The following is a 21,347-nucleotide window of genomic DNA, read 5'->3' as shown; positions in this document are numbered from 1 at the left end:
TTAACTTTAATAAATTCTACTAACGTATATCTAAAAATATTAAAGTGCAAACCTATATATATAAATTTTAGTATAGAGCTTTAATTTTAAAGTTCTTAAGATGTAACGCTATAACACAATTCTATTAGCCTAAAATCCGTAGGTTCTACTTACTGCACAAAGAGATAGTACTCTTATAATTTAAATTCTTTATACTCTTCTTTAGAAAGAGTAGTTAATTTAAGATAAATAAAAGCTATTTTCTTTAATAGAAAAATAATACCTCTTTAAAAAGAATAAAATATAAAACCTAAAGAAGACCTAATAGTATTCTTATTTAGAACTAAAAGTAACCTAGCCTTAAAGTAAGGCCTAGCTACCTATATTAAAAATATAAAGAGCCTAAATAAAGAAAAAGAAACTTTTAAGTAAAAAGTAACTTACTTTTTAATAAAGAACTAGCTACTTAAAGAAATATATAAAAGCCTTTTAAAATAACTTTTAATTAAGGAAATAAGCTACATACTTTCTCTTAAAAAATAGCTAGAAAGTAGTATTAATAGAATTCTAAAGGTAATTTATTAAATTAGTATTTTATAACTTTTTTAAGAATTATATTTAAAAGTTTATATATATATAGCTTTACTAAGTAATAAGTAGTATATTTAATTAATTTTAAATAGGCTTTTAAAAAAATAACTTTAAGGTACTAGCCTAAAATATATTATAATTCTAAAAAGATACCTTTAAGTTACTTTATAGTACTTAGGCTTAGAATACTTTACTACTTTAGTAGAGCCTTTCTAGTTAGTATCTAATATAGTAGAAAGGCTAATTAGAGTACTTAATATAGTAAATCTTAAGCCTAAATTAGGTATAAAATTCTATATCTCTACTCTCTAATAAGTAGATTAGTAGGTTAAGAATATAAATATAGTATTTAAGTATACCTAGGTACTAAAGAACTCTATAAGTAAAACTTACTAAGTAATAAGTACTATTTAATATAAAGTATACTAAGAATTAATTTAATAAAAGATTAATAAAAAAGTAATTTATACTTAGGCTAATATTTATATAGAGAAGTAGAAGCTAGTATAAGACTTAGTTATAATATAGTATAAAAACTACTTAAAGTTTTAAAACTTTAAGTAGTATACTAATAACTTAGTTAATATATTTTTACTATACCTAAACTATAAGGAATTTTTACTTTATTAAAGCTTCTTTAAGCTTATAAATAGTAGTATAAATAATAAGTTAAAAATTTCTTTAGTATAGGTAAAGGCCCCTAAGGCTTACTAATAAGAAATTTAGTATAATAGAGTATTAGAAACTATTACTAAATAGTTAAAGTTTAAGTAGGCTCTCTGTAATATAGAAACTACTATAGGTATAAAGATAAAGTTAAAACTATTAGACTCTATAAAGCTTAAATAAATAGCTACCTCTCTAACTTAAAGTAGCTATAAGAAAAGATATAACTCTAAACCCTTAAGATAGTACTAGGACTAATCTACTAGTACTCTACTTTAGGCCTAGAACTAGAGTAGTAAGTAAGTAGTAAATACTAGTAATAATTAAAAAAATAAAAAAAAAATTAGTAAAACCTAAATTAAAAAACTAATACTAACTAACTTTAAAACTTAAAGAGCTAAGGCTTAAAAAAAAAGAAGCTTTAATTATAAATCTTTCTTAATTATAGCTAAAGCTAAAGTTAAAATAGAAATAAACTTATATTAAAGTTACTATAATTCTATAAAAGTCTAATAAATTTATAATACTCTTTTACGTCCTATATAACTTAGGTATAGAGATTAATATTATTAACTAATATATATTTAAAAAGAGAAATCTTCTTTATAGTCTATTTTATAAAAAGCTAGTAGTAAGCTTTATTAATAGTAACTATTTAAATATTCTTAAACTATATAAACTTATACTCTTATATAGTAATATAAAAGAAACTACTAAAAAAGTAGACTTTTAGATATTCTAAGTAGTAAACTTTATAAGTTATAACTTTATACTAAAGTACTTTTAGCTATAAGAAGTAGATCTAAAGATTTACTTCTTAATAAGTAAGTTTAAATAGTTAGTAAATAATATTAATAGAATTTAGTTACTTCTTATAGAATAACTACTTAATAATATAAGCTTAAAAGAAAAAGTATATATTCTTTACTTTAGTAATCTAGCGTATAAGCTTCTACCTAGTAGCTAGAAAGCCTTATATAAGAAACTTTTATAAAGAAACTTTAGAATACCTATATCTATAGGTAAAGTATAACTAGAAAGAGATATAGTTTAAGATATAAAGTACTATTACTAAAAGAAAGTTTTTTAGTTAAAAAATAAGTTTTTAGAAATTATTTATTATTTTTACTACTATATATAAAACTATCTAGACTTAGCCTAGCTACTAGAATAGTAGCCTATTAAATAGTTACTAGTAAATATAATAAAATCTCTAATTAGGCTAGACTACCTTTAGGCGTAGCCTAAATTTTAATTAATAATATTAAGATAAATACTTTATATCTTATAGTTAAAAATAATATACTTAATTTAAATAAATTAAAATTTATACTAAAGAAGCTATACTATAAATAGCTTATATTTAGTAAGTATTAAGTAGGTATACTTAAGCCTAATAAAGAATATAATTACTCTATTAACTTAAAGCTAGAAACTAAAGTTTTAAATCTTTTTATTTATAACCTCTTTAGCTATAAGCTAGAAATTCTATAAGACTACTTTAATATAGCCTAAAAGAAGAATTAAATCTAATTTAATAAATTACCTATAAGTACTTTAATCTTCTTTATACTAAAAGCTAATAAAATAATATAACTTTATATAGACTATTATAAACTAAATAAAGTTATAATTTAGAATTAATACTCTATTCTACTTATAAGTAAGATATTAAATTAATTATTAAAAGTATCTATTTTTTTTAAGCTTAACCTTTATAAAGCCTATTATAAGCTATAAATTAAAAAAAGTAATAAGTAAAAAATAGCCTTTAAAATAAAGTATAGCTATTTTAAGTATTTAGTTATACTTTTTAGATTAGTAAATATACTAGTAATATTCTAATTTTATATCTATAATACTTTAGGTAGCTTAGTAGATTATACTTATATAGTATATCTAAATAATATTTTAATTTACTTTAAAAAAGAAAAGATTATAATACTTATATTAAGAAAATTCTAGATAAGCTTATTAAGTAAGGCTTATACTATAAAGTAGGTAAATACGTCTTTTTAATAAGATTTATAAGGTTTTTAGGCTTTATTATTACTTCTAGTAGTATAGTTATAGACCTAGTAAAGGTATAAACTATTAAAAAGTAGCTAAAGCTTAAGAAATATAAAGATATTTAAGTATTTCTAAGTTTTATAAACTTTTATAGAAGATTTATCTTTAACTACTTTAGTGTTATATACCTACTAGTAAACTATATAATAGCTACCTAGTCTTTAGTACTAGCTCTTATAAGAGCTAGCGTAGCTAAAAAAAGAAAGAAAAACTTTAAAAAGACTTAAAAGAGTTTAATAAAATAATATTAACTATAAAGTTAGCTTAATAAGGTTTATAAGGCTTTTCTTATTATTTAATTAAAGTTAATAGAAGTTTCTATACTTTAGTACTTTAATTTAGTAAAGCTAGTAATAGTTTTAACTAATATATTAGACTTTACTATAGTAGTAATCTTACTTTAGCTCTAAATATTTAAGCTAGTAACTAACTTTTATTAAAGGCTAGTAGTATTCTAAAGCTATAAGTTTACTAGCCTATTAGTTTAATAATATATATATAATAAAGAGCTTTCTATAATTATAGAATTATTTAGGTAGTAGAAATACTACTTTAAATATACTTTATTAATAATCTAAGTTCTTTCTAATTATAATAACCTTTAGTACTTTATAACTATAAAGGAACTCTCCTCTAAATAAGTATATTAGGTAGAAGAGCTAGCTTAATTTAACTTTAAAGTTAAATATAAGCTAGAACTAGAGAACCTAGCTAATAGTTTCTTAAAACGCTCTAACTATATATAGAGCCTTATAGTTAAAGAATAATAAGTACTTTATAATATAATATTACCTATACTTTAATAGAAGCTTTAAATATAGACCTTTTAAAAGTCTAAGGCTTAACTAATTAATTAAGTAATTTTAGTAAAAAACTACTCTAGAAGTAGGCTAGTACAGCTCTATTAACTCTCTAAAATAGTTTCTAAATAGAAATTCTCTAATAGTAGTTTAGCTACTAGTAGTATACTACCTTTAGCTCTTAATAGCTCTTCTATAAGCTATAATAGTTAGGGTTAATCTAAATTATTTAAAGCTTAAGAGTAGGACTTTAATATAGCTATAGTATTAGACTATAAGCTTAATAATTAGGTTTTAGCTTCTATATACCTTATAAATAAAGCTATATAAGAGGAAAACACTTATATACTAGAAATTCTAAAATAGCTTTTTAATTTTATTAAATAGGTTTAAGAATAGAATAAGGCCTATTTTATTAATAAAGTACTAGTAATATAAAAAGATAGTAAAGTAATTAAAAGTACTACTTTATAGAAAGTTAACTTTAGTAGTATCTTATATAGAAGTAGAAAAGTATAAATTTCTAATAATATTACTTTATACTAAAATATACTTATAAAGAACTATAATAATTTTATAAGAAGTTACTATAGAGTTAAAAAGACTAAAGATATCTTTATAAGAATATATTACTAGCTATACTTTAAACTAAATATTTATAAATATATTAAAAGGTATACTACTTATTAGTTAAATAAGATTTAATAGTATAAGCTATAAAGGATACTAGTACCTCTGTTTATACTTAATATAATATAGTAATATTACTTTTAAAACTTTATTACTAACTTACCTAAGTTAAAAGATAACTAAGAGAATATATATAATTTAATTCTAGTATTAGTAAATAAGTTTAGTAAGTATATTTACTACCTCTTTATAACTAAAATAATCTTATTTTAAAAAGTAGTTAAACTACTTCTTAAATAAGTATTCTTAAAATAAAAACTTTTAAATACTTTACTATTAGATTATAGCTTAGTATTTACTAGTTAATTCTAGTAAAATATATACTACTACTTTAAGATTAACTATTACTTAAGTATAGTATTCTACTTTTAAACTAATAGTTAAACTAAGAGGCTAAACTAGAAGCTTAAAATATACCTATATATTTATATAAACTATAAGTAGAATAACTAAGTTTTACTATTACTATATACTAAATATATATATAACTTTAAAGTATACTTTATATAAAGAAAATACTTTATTAAGATAGTATTTAAGTTAAACTTAAAAGGCTTTAATAAAATTTTAAATAAGTACTAGTTAAGGTTACTTTCTAAAGTTTAAAATAAAAATATAAAGGTACTAAAGCTTTACTAACAAGTTACTAAAAAACTTACTTAATAGTAAAAAATATAAAATAAAGTAAAGTAGAGCTTTAAGTATACTTAAAAAAGTATAGTAAAATAGTATAATACTAAGTACTTTAAAAAATATTATACTAAAAGTAAGTAGGTACTCTTTTAAGTAAAAAGTATTACTACTAGGTAGCCTTTAAAGAAATTTAGTACTAGGTACTTAAGGCCTTTTATAATTATAAAGTATATTAAAAAACTAGCTTATAAACTAGTACTACTACCTTCTATAAAGTATATATATCTAGTATTTAATATATTATTACTTAAACTATAGTAGGAATCTTTTACTAAAAAAGGTTTCTAGCTAAAGCTTATATAACTTCTAAAAAATACTTTACTTAAAAATAAGTATAAAGTTAAAGAAATTATAAAATACTATAATATTACTACTTAAGAGTAGAAGTATAGAGTAAAGTAGCTAAGTTAGTTTAATAGAAATACTACCTAAAAACTACTAAAGAATCTTAATTACTATAATAAAGTTTTTTAGAACTATTTAGTAAATTTATAAAATATATCTTTAAGTATATATAGGCTACCTAAAAGATATAGGTAAAAAGTAAAAGCTTTACTAAATCTAAAAGTTAATAATTTACTAAAGTAGAAATAAGAATATCCTAGAAAGAATATTTAAAAGAAAAAAAAAAAGAAAGCTAAAGCTATAGTATAATAATTACTTCTAAAACTAAAATTATAAACTAGTATAAAATAATATAAGCTTTAGTAAAGATAAAAACTTATAATTATTATTTCTTATACTATTTAAAAAAAGTAAAATATATATCTACTAAAAAAACTTTTATAGTTACTTATTAAAATACTATAAAGTTAGAACTTATACTACTAAAGTTATACTTACTTAGTAAAAAACTAAAGAAGCTAGTAGTAAAAGCCTTTCTAAAAGTACTACTAGCTATCTTCTAACTAAGAGTATAGAAAGCTACTAAATAAAAATACTTTTAAAGTAAGAATAAAATAAAAATCTTTTCTTTTTTAGTATTAAAAATATTAGTACTATAGTAGTAGAGTACCTATTAATATTCTTAAAAGTACTATTATATAGGAAGTAAGCCTTTATAAAAGTATAAATAATAATATTATTAAAATAATATAGGCTAGTAGTACTAAGACCTAACTAGAATAGATTAGTAATAAAAAGATATTAAAATAATAATAAACTAACTTTATATTATTTTAAGTTATATTAAGTAGAGACTTAATAAGCCTAAGTAAAAGCTATAGTAAAGAAACTACTATTAGTAATAGTATAGTACTTAGTATAATTTTACTTAAAGAAACTCTTATAATAAGCTTTAGTATAAGTATAAGTATTTACTTAGTTAGCTTATACTTAGTTATTTATAAAAAGTATATTAAAGTTAGTAGTAAATATAAAGCTAGTAAACTCTTAAGTCTTATATAAAGTATACTTAAGGTAGTAGTTAAGAATATTAATAGTATAATAAAACTTAGGTAAAATCTATTAAAGTTAATAATAAATAAGGTATAAATAAAATAGAATAGAAAACTTACTTTAGTATAACCTTTAGTTTTAGTATTAAAATAACTACTATAAATACTCTAACTAGCCTTATATTTATAGTATAGCTTATTACTCTACTATAGCTTAAAAGATAATATAATAGTACTATTAGAAAAGTACTTAGTAGAGGTAGTAGTAAGAAAGTTAATATAGCCTATATACTAGAAGTAAGTAAGAGTAGGCTAAAGAATTATACTAGTAAAGAACTAGTAGATTTACTTAGGTAGAGGTATATTACTAATATAAAAAGATAGAAGTATAGTAAGTTAATAAAAAGAAGGTTAGTATAGTAATATTAAAGTTATAAAGTAATATATAAGTATTTTATACCTATTTAGTATATATATATAAGACCTATAGGACTACTATAATACTATACTACTTTACTTTACTTTATATATACTAATAACTATAAAAAGTTATTATAATATAAATAAATAATAAATACTACTTAAGATACTAAGATTATACTTAGTAAACTACTTATAAAGAGCTAATAAACTTTTATAAAGAAACTATAGTTATAAACTCTATAAAGAGTATAATAGGTACTAATATTAAAGTAAGTACTACTTATATAAGATAGACTTCTAAGAAAGCTACTAGTAATATACCTTTTAAGAATAAAACTAGCCTATAAATAAGTATATAAGTTAGTATAAATACTAACTATAATAATAAAGTAAGTAAATAATAAATTATTATAAGTAAACTCTGTATTAAGCTCTTACTTTATATAATTATATATTATAAAGCTTCTAAAATAGAGCTAGAAAAGTAATAAAGCCTAATAAACTATTTATATAGTTAACAGGTACCTAATTATTTTAGGTTTATAGCGTATTTATACTTATAGTATAGGCAGATAGATATAATATAGTAAGAATTTAATATAGTAACTTAGTATAGAAGTTAATACCTAGCTTCTTTTTATATAGTAAATAATAGTAGAAGTATATAATAAAGGTAATAAAGAGCTAATTAGCTATCTCTTAATAACTAGCTACTTAATATACTAATATAAACGTATATTTAAGAGCTTAGGTAACTGTTAGTTAAAGTTTAGTTTAGTTATAAACTTTAAATTATATTATAAACTATAGCTAGGTTATAAAAACTCTTTAATTAACTAGTAATTCTAAATATATAATTAGGGTAGCTTTAGTAGAAGTATAAGTAATAATAGTTTATATAAATAAGCTAGTATATAAATATTCTTTATACTTAAGAAGTTAAAACCTTTATCTATCTATCTTATCTTTTTTTATAACTATAATTATAGCTAACTAATAATATAACTCTATTAGTATAGCCTAGGTATTCCTACGCTGCGTTTTATAGTAAGTTAATAAGTAAAAAATTAAAGTAAGTAATTTCTAGTACTAGTATAGTACTCTAGATATCTCTAGTAAAATCTCTAAGGACCTAGTTAAGTAGTAAAAGAAAATAAAAGGTATTACTTAGCATAATAGTAATACCTTCTACCTAAAAAATAAAGCTATTTTATAGCCCCTTAAGCTTAATAAGAGACTTAAGGTATAGCTTTATAAAATTAAAGTTTAGCTCTTTCTTATATAAGTTTATAAAACTAATAAAGCTTTCTTTAATACTTAGCTCTTTTAACTTAATAAGCTTACTACTAAGTAGTATAATAATACTACTTTAACTAAAAGAAAAAAGCTACTTTAAGTAAGCTTTTATAAATCTTAGGTATACTACTTAAAAAAAGAGAATTATAGTAGTGATCTAAGAGGTATAATACCTTACTATAGAGCTATATAATTAATATAGAATAAGAATAAAACTAGAGGTAGTAGTAATAGTAATAGTAATAGTAATAGTAATAGTAATAGTAATAGAAAGTAGAGAGCTAATAATATAGAAAGTTTATAACTAGGTTAACCTTTAGCTACTATAGTTAGTATAAATAATAAAGACTAATAAATAATTAAAATATATATATAAAAATATAATAAAAACGTAATATATTAATCCTTGTTTTCTAGAGAATAGGTACCTAATAAGGTAAAACTTATAAACGTAAAGTTACTAATAATAATATATAGTAAGTATAACTATACTCTTAAGAATTATAATTTAGAAATAATAGTAAATAGGACTCTTTATAATAGCCTAGTAGTTACTTATAATAGACTAGGCTATACCTACTAAAGTTATAAAGACTTAGTAATAAAAATATAAGCCTAGTATAAAGAGCTTCTAGGCTAGATCTAAAGACTAGCCTAAAGAAAACTTAAATAATTTAGTACTAAATTTCTTCTATACTATTTTTCTTTTATAAAAGGTTTTTATAAAGTTTAATTAAGGTAACTATATAAATTAAATACCTATTTACTTACTTTAGAAATTCTAGTAGTTTAGAATAAACTATAAGAAGAAAAAAGGCTTTATTATAGGTATTTCTATCTAAGCTTCTATTAGCCTACCTTTAGTAAACCTCTAGGCTAAGAGTATAAAGCCTTTAGAGCTTTAGTATATAGTACTTATAAATCTCTAGGGCTTATACTTTAAAGATTTATCTAATCTCTTATTAGATACTTATTTATCTTATATCTTAATTACCTATTTACAGTACTTTTATAATAAAATTACTTTCTTTTTATTTTAGTATATTAATTATAACTTAATAATAATAATAAAACTATAATAAAATATATAATTCTGTACTTACTTAAAGGCCTTATTAAATGTATTAAACTATCTCTTATTTATAGATATATATAAATAGGCTATAGGTAGCTTATTAATTATATAGCTAATATATACTATAAGATTAGAATATAAGTAATAATCTAGTACTTAACGTAGCTATAGTAAAGGTAATAGTAATAGTAATAGTAATTTAAGCTAAAGTAAACTTATTAGGTAATATATATTACTACTATTATTATTAATAGTAATAGTAATAGGCGTTAATAGTAGTAGATAAGATAGGATAAATTAGTAGGTAAGTATATTACTTATAATACTATAGCTATAAGATCTATCTATAATACTATAGCCTAAGCGCTAAAGTAGCTATTTATATAACTTTATATAAGCTTTATAAAAGTATTTAGCTATAAGTATAATAATTAGGGTATATATAAGTAGCTTATTAAGCTTAAGATTAGGTAGATTAATAGAACTACTAAGGATAATAATAAGTAACAATTTTAATATTTTAGTAAGAGATTAATAATAATAATATAAATTTATAATAATTAGAATAACTTAAATAGTTAAGTAGTAAATAATTTATATTAGTTAAGTAGTACTTAACGTTCTAATTAAAACTGTTATTTATAGAAAAAACAGCTAATCTATATCTAGTATTCTATCTAATCTCTAACCGTACTTTTCAATTGTACTGTCCGGAGACTATCCGCCACTACAACACCGTGGAGAGTAACGATGCATCAAACATTGACATTACCATAGACCCATCGGCTTACCCAACGCGCTCCAGTACGTTCACGAATGGCATCCAACAAATCAACGAACTTCGGTTGATCTGCAATCTCGGCAAGTATCGCAGGGTACCCGAAAGGGCCCCTGTAGATAGTGGCACGCTATGGGACTCGCGTACAGCTCAAAGAGCACTGTCTGTCCTTGCAAGTACTGGTGCGCTATCATGTTACGGATGTGGCCTCGATCTTGATGGTGCCAAAATTGATGATGGGCTGGGATCAGGATTTCCCTCACGACTACAGCTCTTCGCATGTCTCAAGATCATTTGTGAAAGTTGTTCGAACCTGAGGTCGACGCCTTGCTGTGGTTGTAGACGTACATGTCCTACAGCAATTGTTCAATACACATCGAAAAACACAGCATCGGGAGTGTCAACGCCTACTGGATCGATATCCGATTTAGACGAAGAACCACTGCCCACGAAGATCAAGGCCCTCATTAGCGACTTGATCGATCAGCCGCCGCTCACAAAAAGGTCAGTCCGTTTTCCTTGTTGATAAAAAAGTGTCCCACGCTTTCCTTCTTAGGCGCAGGCATGTAACTCAACGGATATGTCATGACGCTACAGTATAATCATGTTGCTAGATATTGTACACAAAAGCTAAAACATACAACTCCATTTTAGTGTTGTCTTCTCGTTCTGGACATCAACTCTCGACCTTATCGCCAAAGGTCTCTCGCAGGCTTCTATCACACACGCTCGCTACGACGGCACCATCTCTTCGAGCAACCGATCTTTAGCATTGGAGAGTTTCCGAAAAGACAAGAACATATCGGTCATGTTGATGACGATCAAATGTGCTGCCGTTGGGTATGATCCACTTCCAAGTTGTGACGAATCATGCTGACATACTCATAGCCTGGACATCACTGCTGCTTCAAGGGCGTACATCATGGAACCCCAGTGGAACCCCACCGTAGAAGAGCAGGCTTTGGCACGAGTGCATCGCATGGGTCAAACGAAGGAAGTCACCACTGTGCGATTCGTCATGGAAGGGACATTCGAAGAGGTACGTCGGTATCTACACATGGAAAGTACTCAACTCAATTATTTTCAGAATGTCGTCGAGACACAGCAGCGAAAGAGGGACTTGGCTGAGCTTCTCCTCTCGCCATATCAACATGCCAAGTCAGAACACAGTCTCGACAGATTGAGGGTCAGTTAGCCTGTGTTTCAGAAAGTGTATTATGTGCCACTCTGACTAATATGCAGTACTTTCGTTCGCTCTTGAAATAACAGCTGGGGCTGTCTTGAGATGGGTCGCAAGTGAAAGGATGTGGGGTTGAATAGCGCAAACGGGAAAGAACTGCGATACGCGGTGGAAGAGCGGGAAACTTGTAGATAAACAAATCGCTTTCCATATATTGTCTCGCTTCCTCCACACACGCACAACTTGACTGCAAGCACGACCAACTCTCAGACCAAGACTCCACTGCCACGCAGTGCCAGTCATCATGGCGGATACTCAGCCCTACCCTACGTGAGTTCGCACATATCATTGTCCTGACATCGCGTACATCTAACAACCCTGTAGGCTCAGCTTTGGCGTCATCGTCGTGATCGTTGGCGAAGAGCCGAAGCAGCAGAAGTTCCACATCCACGAGTCACTCGCGATCGAGAGGTAAGCACCACTCACCTCACAGACCACTGCCTGACTGACATTCACCCAGGTCTGCCTTCTTCCGCAAAATACTAAAGGACCCGGGGAAAGAGGCCACGGAGCATACCATCCCTTTGCCGGAGGACGACCCAGATATCTTCGCGCGTTATGTCAAAATCCTCTACGCCGGCCATGCCAACTTGACCCATGCCTCAGACGCCGAAGCGTATACGGTACTCGGGGCAACCTTCGTTCTTGCCGAGAAACTGCAGGATGTAAAGGCAAAGAACGAAGTTATCAAGGCCATCCATAAGGTGCAGGCTGCTGAAAAAAACCTGGGCGCTTATCTACAGATGGTATCGACAATCTATTGCGGCACGCCAAAAGCTTCTCTCGCTCGCTGCTATGTCATGCATCACCTCTCGGAGCGTCGTTTTTATGGCTGGACGATTTTGGCTCTGCAAGAGGCTTTGACCGAGTTGGAGAACATGTCCGCTGAGCTTGTGAGGGATCTGGTGTCCTATCTTATTACCACCACGAAGTCTCCATATTCGTACGGACACGACTTTGAAAAGTATCTCGAGGACGAGAACATGGCTGATACGAACTGAGCCGAATATGTGTACAGCATGGTGACCCCTCAGAATCTACAGCTTTTGCAAATCCAAGAGCGTTTATCACATTTCTCGGTATGAAACAAGAGGGGCATGTATGTTCCTGAAGAGCAGTTCTAAGACCAGGACATCTCAGAAGCTCAGGATATATATATGAGCCAACTTTAGCCCTTCTCCATACATCAATGAATCACCTCATTTACCCTATACTCCTATGCTTCCTTGCCACAGTGTTCCAACACAAAACAGCGTATTTGCAGCCAACAAGACAGTTAGCCAACACAACCAACACCAAACATAAAGATCAAGAAAACAGCCACATCAGAGTACGCAAGAGAAAAGTTTAAAAGAACTACGCAGAAATATGGAAAGTTACCTAAGCGCACCTCTTCCACCCAACCCATTCTTGTCCACCTTCTCGCAGCACCCATCCCGCTCCCATTCCTTCACCAACGCGCATCGCGTCATTAACCTCGCTCAAATTCAATCCACACGCATCCAAGCCACTTCATCACATCATCGCCAGCACTCCCCCTACCCCCCACCATCCACCCCCCTATCCACCTCATCGTCCTTCAGCACCATCCCCAACTGCCTGCAATACTTCCCGAACTCGCCAAAGCTGCTTAGATCCATAGTCCTCGTGCACGTAGTCAGTTTCGCCGCCACGCTACGCAGAGCGCTATATTTACGATTAACCTTGATGAATGTCGTTCGGATATTTTCCGTTTTTTTCTCGTCGGTGGTAGACGCGGAGGATGGGGCGGGGGAGAAGGGGAGGCGTGAGGGTGGTGGTTGGGAAAAGGACTCGCTGTCTTTGCGGAGGGGGGTGTGCGAGTCTTGTGAGTCTTGTGCTGAGTCTGGATGTGTGGGTTGTTGTTTGCTGATGGTTAGGAGGAGGTTGGCGTGCCCCTCTTTCTCTTGCTCGAGATCACGTTGGAGGGCGAAGTGGTCTTGTTTTAGTTGTGTGTGTTGTGAAGACTCTGTTCGAGCGGTCTCGAGCTCTGTGCGGAGCTGGTTAAGCTCGTTTTGAAGTCTGACGCGCTCTTGCTGGTGCTGGTTGAAGTTGTTCTGGAGCTCATTACGTTCTTGTTGGTACTGCTTACGCTCCACTTCGAATTGAAGATGAATAGCCTGAGCTTGGCTGCGCTCTATTCGGAGTTGGTCGACCTCGAGCTGAAGCGCATCTCGCTCTTTCGTAGCTGTGCTGAACTTGGTCTTCTCCGCCTCAAACTCATCGGACAATCTGGTGTGCTCTTTCTCTCGATCATCGAGTTCTTGTCTGGCAATCTGGTCGTCTCGCTCACGCTGTAGCTGCACATCAGCATTGCTCTTTTCCATTTGCTCGATCTTAGCTTGTGCAGCCTCCAATTCCTGGCGTAGTTGCTTCAACTCCAGCTCATATCTCTTCTCGGCATCCGCAAGTGCCGAATCAACTTTCGAATCGTTCGTGGAAAGATGAGACTGGATATCGGGTTTATAATCCAACGTCTCCATCTCCGGGAGACCTTCGATGCTCGGATATATGGTCGCATCAAAATTTGGAGCCGGAGTAGCGCTCTCATCCTTAGCCATCAGTAGTAGCGAGCGGGTACGATATCTAACCGTCAAAGGAACATCGTCCTCATCCTCATCACTGTCATCAAGTACGATTGGTTTGCGCCTGGTAGTTCCAAGCTTGACGATCAGTACTTTTTTCTTCGTGTTTGCAGCTTGTGCCGGCTTTTCTTCTGTCTTCGTCTTTTTGGAAGGTCTTGGACTTTTCGTACTCTCAGCGCGTCGTTTCCTCGTTTTGCTGTCGTCGGCCTTTTTTGTGGTCTTAGGTGGGGTCTTTGAGGGCGTCCCCTTCTTCTTAGCCGACGCCGCCCGTGTGACTGGCTTTCGTACCATCTTATTTGGGTCTAAAAGCTCTGCCGGTTGAAAGTGATCGTGGATGAGTGCGGAAGTCTGATGAGGATTTTTCATAAGAGCGTTAAGGCTATGCGTCGTCGATTGTTTTCGTTGTTGGGTAGGCTGCTCAGTGGAGAGTCTTGTAGTATTACGATATACTTGTTGGCGATTGTGGAGAAGATTGTAGAACAAATCTGAATCTGTGAGCTGTTGCAAAGAGTGGAACCCAGACTGGGGTTCCCTCGATCTCTCTGAAGTCGGACGTTGCGAGCTATGCTGAGTGTAGAAGTGTGTAAGGTCGGAAGTTTGTTGACTGAATTCCCGTGTTTTGGATACCGCGCGAGGTGAAGTCGGACGTCGCGAATTGCGTGTGATAGGGTGCTGATCGCGATAAGAGGTCGGTAACGTTTGAGGTTGAGGCTCGTTCTCAGCCTCCGAGTCCGCAAGCGGTGAAGTCAAGCGCTGTAAACTATCCCGCTCGTCCTCGCAACAAGAAGGCGTCTGCTGCCAAAGCGTGAGTAATTCATTGCCCGTCATTGTAACAAGTGCTCGTAAAACTATCGTATGCAACAATCCGTAAAATGTGCAACAACCCGAGAAGTGAGTGGAAGGAAGAGGAGTGAGGAAGACGAACTAGTAGTAGACGCAGCAGCAAACGCCTAGGTGAGGGGCACTGACGCCTCCGAGGACGGCTCAAGCGTTTGATGACTGAGTGGTAAGTGTGGATCTGGTCATCGTTTGCCTGTAGAGATAGATGCGTGCACTGGGTCTCGTGTCCTACACGCGAGAGAGCCCTTGAGAACAACGATGCGGAGGATTTCTGCAACGACTCGTCGGCCAGTGGTGGGTAGACAGAGTGGGAGAGAGTTGGGCACGAGTGGACTTTTGGAAAGACTTTTGGGTGTGACGAAAGAAGAAGCTAGGAATGGTGCGAGTATATTCATTCAGAAAGAAACCGAGCGGATGAGAGTGGTCCTAGCGAGATGATAAGGTGAGGAGGTGGAAGGGATGTGATGGAAAGGTGAGAGTAATCAGAACCCGTCTCCTTCACTGCAAGAATGTTACACTCATACACTGACACACTCACACACTCACGCGCACATACCAAAACCCGCACAACGACACCACACCATTCCGCACGATGAATGCATACAACACAAATAGCATTACCCATACCCATGACCTATCCTATCCTATACCCTATACCCTAAAATACAATACAATACACTACACACCAACGCCTTATCCCATCCCATCCAGTTAACCCCCTACCCATCACCGCGAAAAACAACCCACCCTAGATAACCCAAAAAAAACAGCCAGAATTTTACAAAATAGCACATGATATCATAGAAAAAAAATCGCCTAGAACAAAGCCCCGAAAAAAAAAGTGTGCTTCGAAAGGAAAACAAAAAATCCCAGAAAAAAGGGGGTACGAAGAAAGAATCTACTTCCCCACCTCACACAACGAAAACCCCAAATTTCCAAGAAAACCAACCACCATAAGATCAATACAAATCCTCCTCATCCCCCTCCTCCCTCCGTCCCGCCCCCGCCAACACACTAGCGCTCCTCCCCTCCCCCCTCAACGCGCCCACACTAGCACTCCGACGCATATCCTCGATCAACTCCGGCCCCTCATCCCCATGCCTCTCACGCTCGCGCTCCAACAACGCCCTAAGATCGGCATTCTCTTCCAGCTTCTGCTCTAGGCGTTTCCGCGCGCCGCTGCGATCGAGCAGTCGAGCCTCGCGCTCAGCCTTGAGTCTGCGCTCCAGTTCCTTGAGGCGGTGGATCCACTTCTGCTCGCTGGGCTGGAGGGGCACGGACGCCGGGTAAGGGTGCGAGGGCGTGGGGTTAGTGAGGTGTTCTACGACGGAGGCGGAGTGGGCGCGGAGGAGGGTCTGGGTCATGCTTGCGCGTTTAGCGGGGTTGATGGGGTCGGCGGCTGCGCGCGAGGGGGAGCGGGAGACGATGATGTCGTTTCCGACCTGCGTGGCGGAGGTCATGGCGCGTAGGGTCTGGACTTCTGTGCGGAGGTTTTTGTTTTCGGAGCGGAGTTTTGTGGTTTCGGCTGTGTTGAGCTCGACGACGCCGCCGCGGATGGTGCTGGGGCGGCCGATGGATTGGCGTTGTGCTGTGGCGAGCTTTTCGAGCTGGTCGAGGCGCTTGACGCGCGATTCGAGGGAGTGTTCGAGCGTTTGGTAGTCGCGGATTAGGTCTTTTTCGATGTTGCGGATGCGCTGGCGGAAGTTGCCGATTACGTTTTCGACGGTTTTGATGGCGAGGATTACGTTCTTGTTGAAGCCTTGGATGTTTCGCGAGATGAGCTCTAGGGAGGTTAGTTCGCCGTTGATGAGGGCGTTGTTGCGGCACCAGTCTGCGCCGCATAGAGTGGAAAGTCGGTTCCAGAGCGCGTAGAGCAGGTTGTTGCGCTCGAGCAACTGATCTTTGTATTGCTTCTCCACGTTATGGAGTCTCTGTCGGTCTTGGGTACGGAGAGTCTCTAGTTCCAGAACCCTTGTCTCGTGCTGCTGTACGATTCGAGTAATGGACTGGTGACCACGCTTGACGTTTTCAAACGTAGCCTGATCCTGTCGCCGTGCTTGACGCTCGCGCTCAAGCAGCTCAGCCAGTCGACGACTTTCCAAGCCGGTGCTCTCCAACAACGCATCCCGATTGCGAAGGATCCTGTCCTTCTCCGTCAGGTCGTTCTTTGTAAGATCAAGCTCCTGCACAGTCACGTCGAGATCGCGTTGCATTTTGACGATGTCCTGATAATGCTCGTCAGTGAAGGTCCAGGAAAAAAGATACAGCATTACACACCTTGAGAAGCCCAGACTTCGATCCATTGAGGTTACCCAAAGTCTCGCGAAGACTGCCCTCAAGCTCTTCAAGTCGTTGCTTCCAGGTAGAAGCCTCGACTTCCTTGCTAGAGAGGCCCTTTCGCAGCTTCCTATTGTCCTCTTTAAGTCTGGTCAGCTGTGTATTAAGATCGTTGATGATCTTTTCCACCTCCTGCTTCTCTTGAGTCTCCAACACATCGCGCTGCTGCCTCTCCCCATCCATGCGGTCTTCAAGATCTCGGAAGCGTTCTTTGTCCTCTTGTATCGTAATCTGAGCGTGATTCAGTTCCGACTCAAGTTCGCCAATCTTGATCTTGTCGCCCTCCTGCTCTTCGCGTAAGAAGTCAATCTCGCCTTGACAAGACTCGATCTGGATTTCAAGTCTCTCGTTCTTGGATTTTTCATCGGTGAGCAGTTTGTCTTGCCTGTCCAGCTCTTGGTTAGCGTCGTCGAGCTCTGTCTCCAGATTTTGAATCTTCCGTAAGCTTGCATCGCGGTCATCCTCGAGTTGCAACAAGCTCTCGCTGACATGCTTCATCTCTTGTTGCAGGGAGTTGAAGTCTTCGGTCGTATTGTCGAGGTCGATCAGAATACGGTCGCGCTCCTGTTGCTTGCGGTCGAGCTCATTCTCAAGTCTCTGGACCGTGTCCAATGCCTCTTGTCGAAGCTCCTCACACTCTTGCTCCTTGTCCTGTAGTATCTCCAGTGCCTCATTGCGTTCGTTAGACAACGCTTGAAGATCCTCGTTCTGAGCCTCGAGCTCCCTCTCCAGCTCATTAACTTTGTTCTCCGCAGTCTCGAGCATGTCGAGATGGCCATTGAGCTGGTCATCAATCTCCTTGTAAGAGAGCTTCAGTTGCGACAGCTCGTCACGTAGCACAGCGCACTTGCTTTCGTAGTCCTCGCGTTCGGGGTCACTCATCTGCGTCGCCCGTGTCCCACCGCTTGCTCTCGACACAGATCGCATATGGTTACGAGAAATCGAGCGTTCCAGGATGCTGTCGCCACCAATAGATCCAACATCCCCTCGTCGAATTGTCAGCTTCAACCCTTCATTTTCTTCTCGCAAACGTGTGTTTTCTCGGCTTCGTGATGTGAGCATAGACGCTTGAGCATGGAGGTCTCGTTGCAGCTTGTCGTTGTCATTCTGTAATTGATCCACCAGAGTGCTACCCCTAGTACTGGCACCGCCGATTGACAGTGGTGCAGGTTGATCATTGCTCTCAGACCCAGAATTGGACCGGGTAGCGAAAGGCTGTTGGCTGAGTCGTGAGTTATTATAGATCCTATTGCCATGGTGGTTCATAGTTGAATGTAGATGCATCTGCTGATTTTGCTCTTTCAAGCGGTGCACTTCCTCGCGGAGTCTATCGCTCTCTGTCTCTGCTTGCTGGCATCGAGTTTCGACCTGCTCTCGTCGGGCGCGTTCGTCCTCGAAATCCTCTTTCCACATGTTGACAGCTTCGTCGAAGCCGGCGGTCTCGCCAGGTAAATTCTTGGCCTGCATTGTCTTAATGTAATCGGCCATGCGCCTGTTGTCTGCCTCCTTCTGCAAAGCTTCCTGCTGCCATTGCTCCACGATTGTCTCTGTTGATTCCAGACGCTCGCGAAGAAAGATGACCTCCTCTTCCAGTTCAGCTTGCCTCGACGATCGATCGCTCTTTCCATCGTCAGACCCGCTTGCGGTACTCTTCGTCGTAGCCAGTCCTTCCTCTTGTGCTTTGAGCTTCCTCTCCAAATCCCGAATCTTCTTTCGCATAGATTGACTCTCTTTCTTTTCGGTTGCAAGATCGGTTTGGTACTGAACGTTTTTCGAGATCATCTCTTTGACACCCTCATCAGATCGATTTTGAAGCGCTTGATCGAGGAAATGAATTTTCAGCTTGAGGTCAAAGTTCTCTTTACTAAGCTTATCGATCTTGCTATTCTGCTCCTTGAGGGTAAGATTGTGCTTGCTCCGAGTGAATGAGGAGGCCATATGCCGTCTATCCGGTGATCGGGAATGCTTCTCTCGAAACTCACGCGCGATGGTATCCGGTACTTGAATGTCGCGCACATGTCTAGTGATTGCAGTGTCAGTGGTAGCAGAGGCCTGAACGCTTGGAGCACGGGGTGTTTCGGGAGGGGTGTTGCTGTTGAGCACTTCCTCGTCCAGCCGTCCCAAACTTCTATCCGGATGAAGGAATCCAGACAACGACTCTCCGCTAAAGCTTCGGCCCTTGTCCCAGGGATTGGAGTCACTGTACCCTGACATGGAAGACGCAATACTCCCCAGACTCGGCAATCTCGATAATCCCATACTACCGCGAGTCGGCCCACTCGAACGAGGTATCGCGCCACCCGTCTGCAACGCGTAGTCTGCACCGAGGCTGTCGCCCGCTATGTCGCCCGATACATCGGATCGGTTGGTGAAGGAGGACACGGACGATCGCTGGCTCGAATGGCGGTGCTGCAGGAAACTTGGTCGTTTACTGGCTCTTGGGGTGGTGGAGGTGGTAGCAGGTATAGGAACGATTATGTTGTCCAGACTCGATTCGTGCCCACTAGTCAGGGATGAGTCTTCTTCAAACTGGGAGAACTCTGGCGCCTTTACTGTTGAGGCACTTGAGGGTGGTCGCTGGGGGAAGTCCACTTCTTTCTTTTGTGATTCTGCAGCGGCTGGCGCTTCCATGGTGATGTCGTCCTCGTCACTGTCTTCCTCAGGGATGGCATCCGCGCTACTACGCAGTTGATTCCTCCGCGCAGCTTCCAGCGAGGGTGAGGATGGCGTAGCATCGAATAGCGAAGTACCAGCGTCCATGGAATCGTCCGTATCGATGTCCAGTGATCGCGTGGCAGGAGTCTTGTAGGCACCGGCTGGCGTAGGTGCTTCTTCTGACAGAACCGAGGAGTCGAAGTCGGGCGTGTCGTCATCCAAGTGCGGTTTAGCCGGGGTGCTCCCACGTCGGACCTCCAGCTTCTTGGGCTTCTTCCTGGGTTTCACAGTGTCTTGCAAGTGGGCGTCTTCCTCGTGCTGGTGTCCTTCATCCTGTTCCTCCTCATCCTCGGCAATATGGGACAGCGTACGCGCACTCCCCGGCGAGCCCCCGAACAGATAGGTATCGTCGACACCAAGTTTCCCCCGTGCCGCGGCGTGGGGCTCTGGCTCAGGCAAGAAGCTCGACTCGAGGTCCATGAGCTGGCGCTTCATCTCGCTGTCCATGAGCACGCTGCCCTCGCCGGGCTGGCCCGCGTGGAAGTTCTGGCGCAGGAAGCTGTCGTCCTCGTCTGCTGGAAGCGGCGGCAGGTCCAGGTCGGGCAGGTTCAAAGCCGGCACGCGCTGCGGGGTGGATGCATCGTCGGCCATGTTGTCCTGGTGGTCCGGAGCCGAAGCCGGCGCCGGCGTGGGAGAAGAGGATTGTGATTCGAGGGTTGAGTGCGGAGTCTCATCGACCGGGGAAGTTGCGCCGGCTGGGGCTGCCATGTGGGCAGGCGCGGGCGCAGTGTTCTGGGCAGTCGCGTCGAGGTGTGCAGGGTTGGAGGGTGCGCGTTTGCATGTTTCAGCGGTCGAGGCGACGGTGGGCTTGGTCGAGGTCGAGGTCCGCAGGGAGATGTGGGGCCGTGAATGTCTCCCTGCGTGCACAACACGCTAGAGGGACGTGTTGTTTGATAGGCCGTGCACGCAGGGATCTGGTGCCGTGCCGTGCCTCGTCATAACGGCGTCCAGTCGTCGAGCACATGTTCCCACTCGGAGTCTCGACCGCTGACGCTTATTACTATGGATCGTCTGCCGTCTTTCTACGATGGATGGCGGGAACCTATGGGCCCGGCTTTCCTCGCAGAAGCAACGGGACCACCCATGCGCCACAGATGCGACGCTGTCATAAAGTAAACATACATCCTCGAGCATCCACCATCTGACCATCTCAC

The 21,347-nt window shown here is 36.8% G+C and overlaps 3 protein-coding genes across 3 annotated transcripts; 2 read left to right on the top strand and 1 right to left on the bottom strand.

Annotated features, from left to right (window-relative positions):
* Nucleotides 1–11,043: 11,043 nt before the first annotated feature.
* P153DRAFT_431042 (P-loop containing nucleoside triphosphate hydrolase protein) lies at nucleotides 11,044–11,818 on the top strand (the record flags this gene model as incomplete). The annotated part of the gene is made up of 5 exons (XM_033672871.1): nucleotides 11,044–11,054; nucleotides 11,113–11,298; nucleotides 11,347–11,497; nucleotides 11,546–11,644; nucleotides 11,701–11,818. 5 exons carry the CDS (start codon nucleotides 11,044–11,046, stop codon nucleotides 11,722–11,724), a joined length of 471 nt encoding a protein of 156 aa, XP_033524349.1. The 3' UTR covers nucleotides 11,725–11,818.
* Nucleotides 11,819–11,942: 124 nt separating this feature from the next.
* P153DRAFT_396300 (uncharacterized protein) lies at nucleotides 11,943–12,777 on the top strand (the record flags this gene model as incomplete). The annotated part of the gene is made up of 3 exons (XM_033671470.1): nucleotides 11,943–11,968; nucleotides 12,023–12,109; nucleotides 12,159–12,777. 3 exons carry the CDS (start codon nucleotides 11,943–11,945, stop codon nucleotides 12,697–12,699), a joined length of 654 nt encoding a protein of 217 aa, XP_033524348.1. The 3' UTR covers nucleotides 12,700–12,777.
* A 459-nt stretch (nucleotides 12,778–13,236) lies between these two features.
* On the bottom strand, nucleotides 13,237–15,129 carry P153DRAFT_431040 (uncharacterized protein; the record flags this gene model as incomplete). Its single annotated transcript, XM_033672870.1, has 1 exon — nucleotides 13,237–15,129. One exon carries the CDS (start codon nucleotides 15,127–15,129, stop codon nucleotides 13,237–13,239), a length of 1,893 nt encoding a protein of 630 aa, XP_033524347.1.
* Between the last annotated feature and the right edge of the window lie 6,218 nt (nucleotides 15,130–21,347).

Source organism: Dothidotthia symphoricarpi (assembly GCF_010015815.1).
Source record: "Dothidotthia symphoricarpi CBS 119687 unplaced genomic scaffold P153scaffold_9, whole genome shotgun sequence".
NCBI classification, from domain to species: Eukaryota; Fungi; Ascomycota; class Dothideomycetes; order Pleosporales; family Dothidotthiaceae; genus Dothidotthia; species Dothidotthia symphoricarpi.
This window is presented reverse-complemented; position numbering and strand designations above follow the sequence as displayed.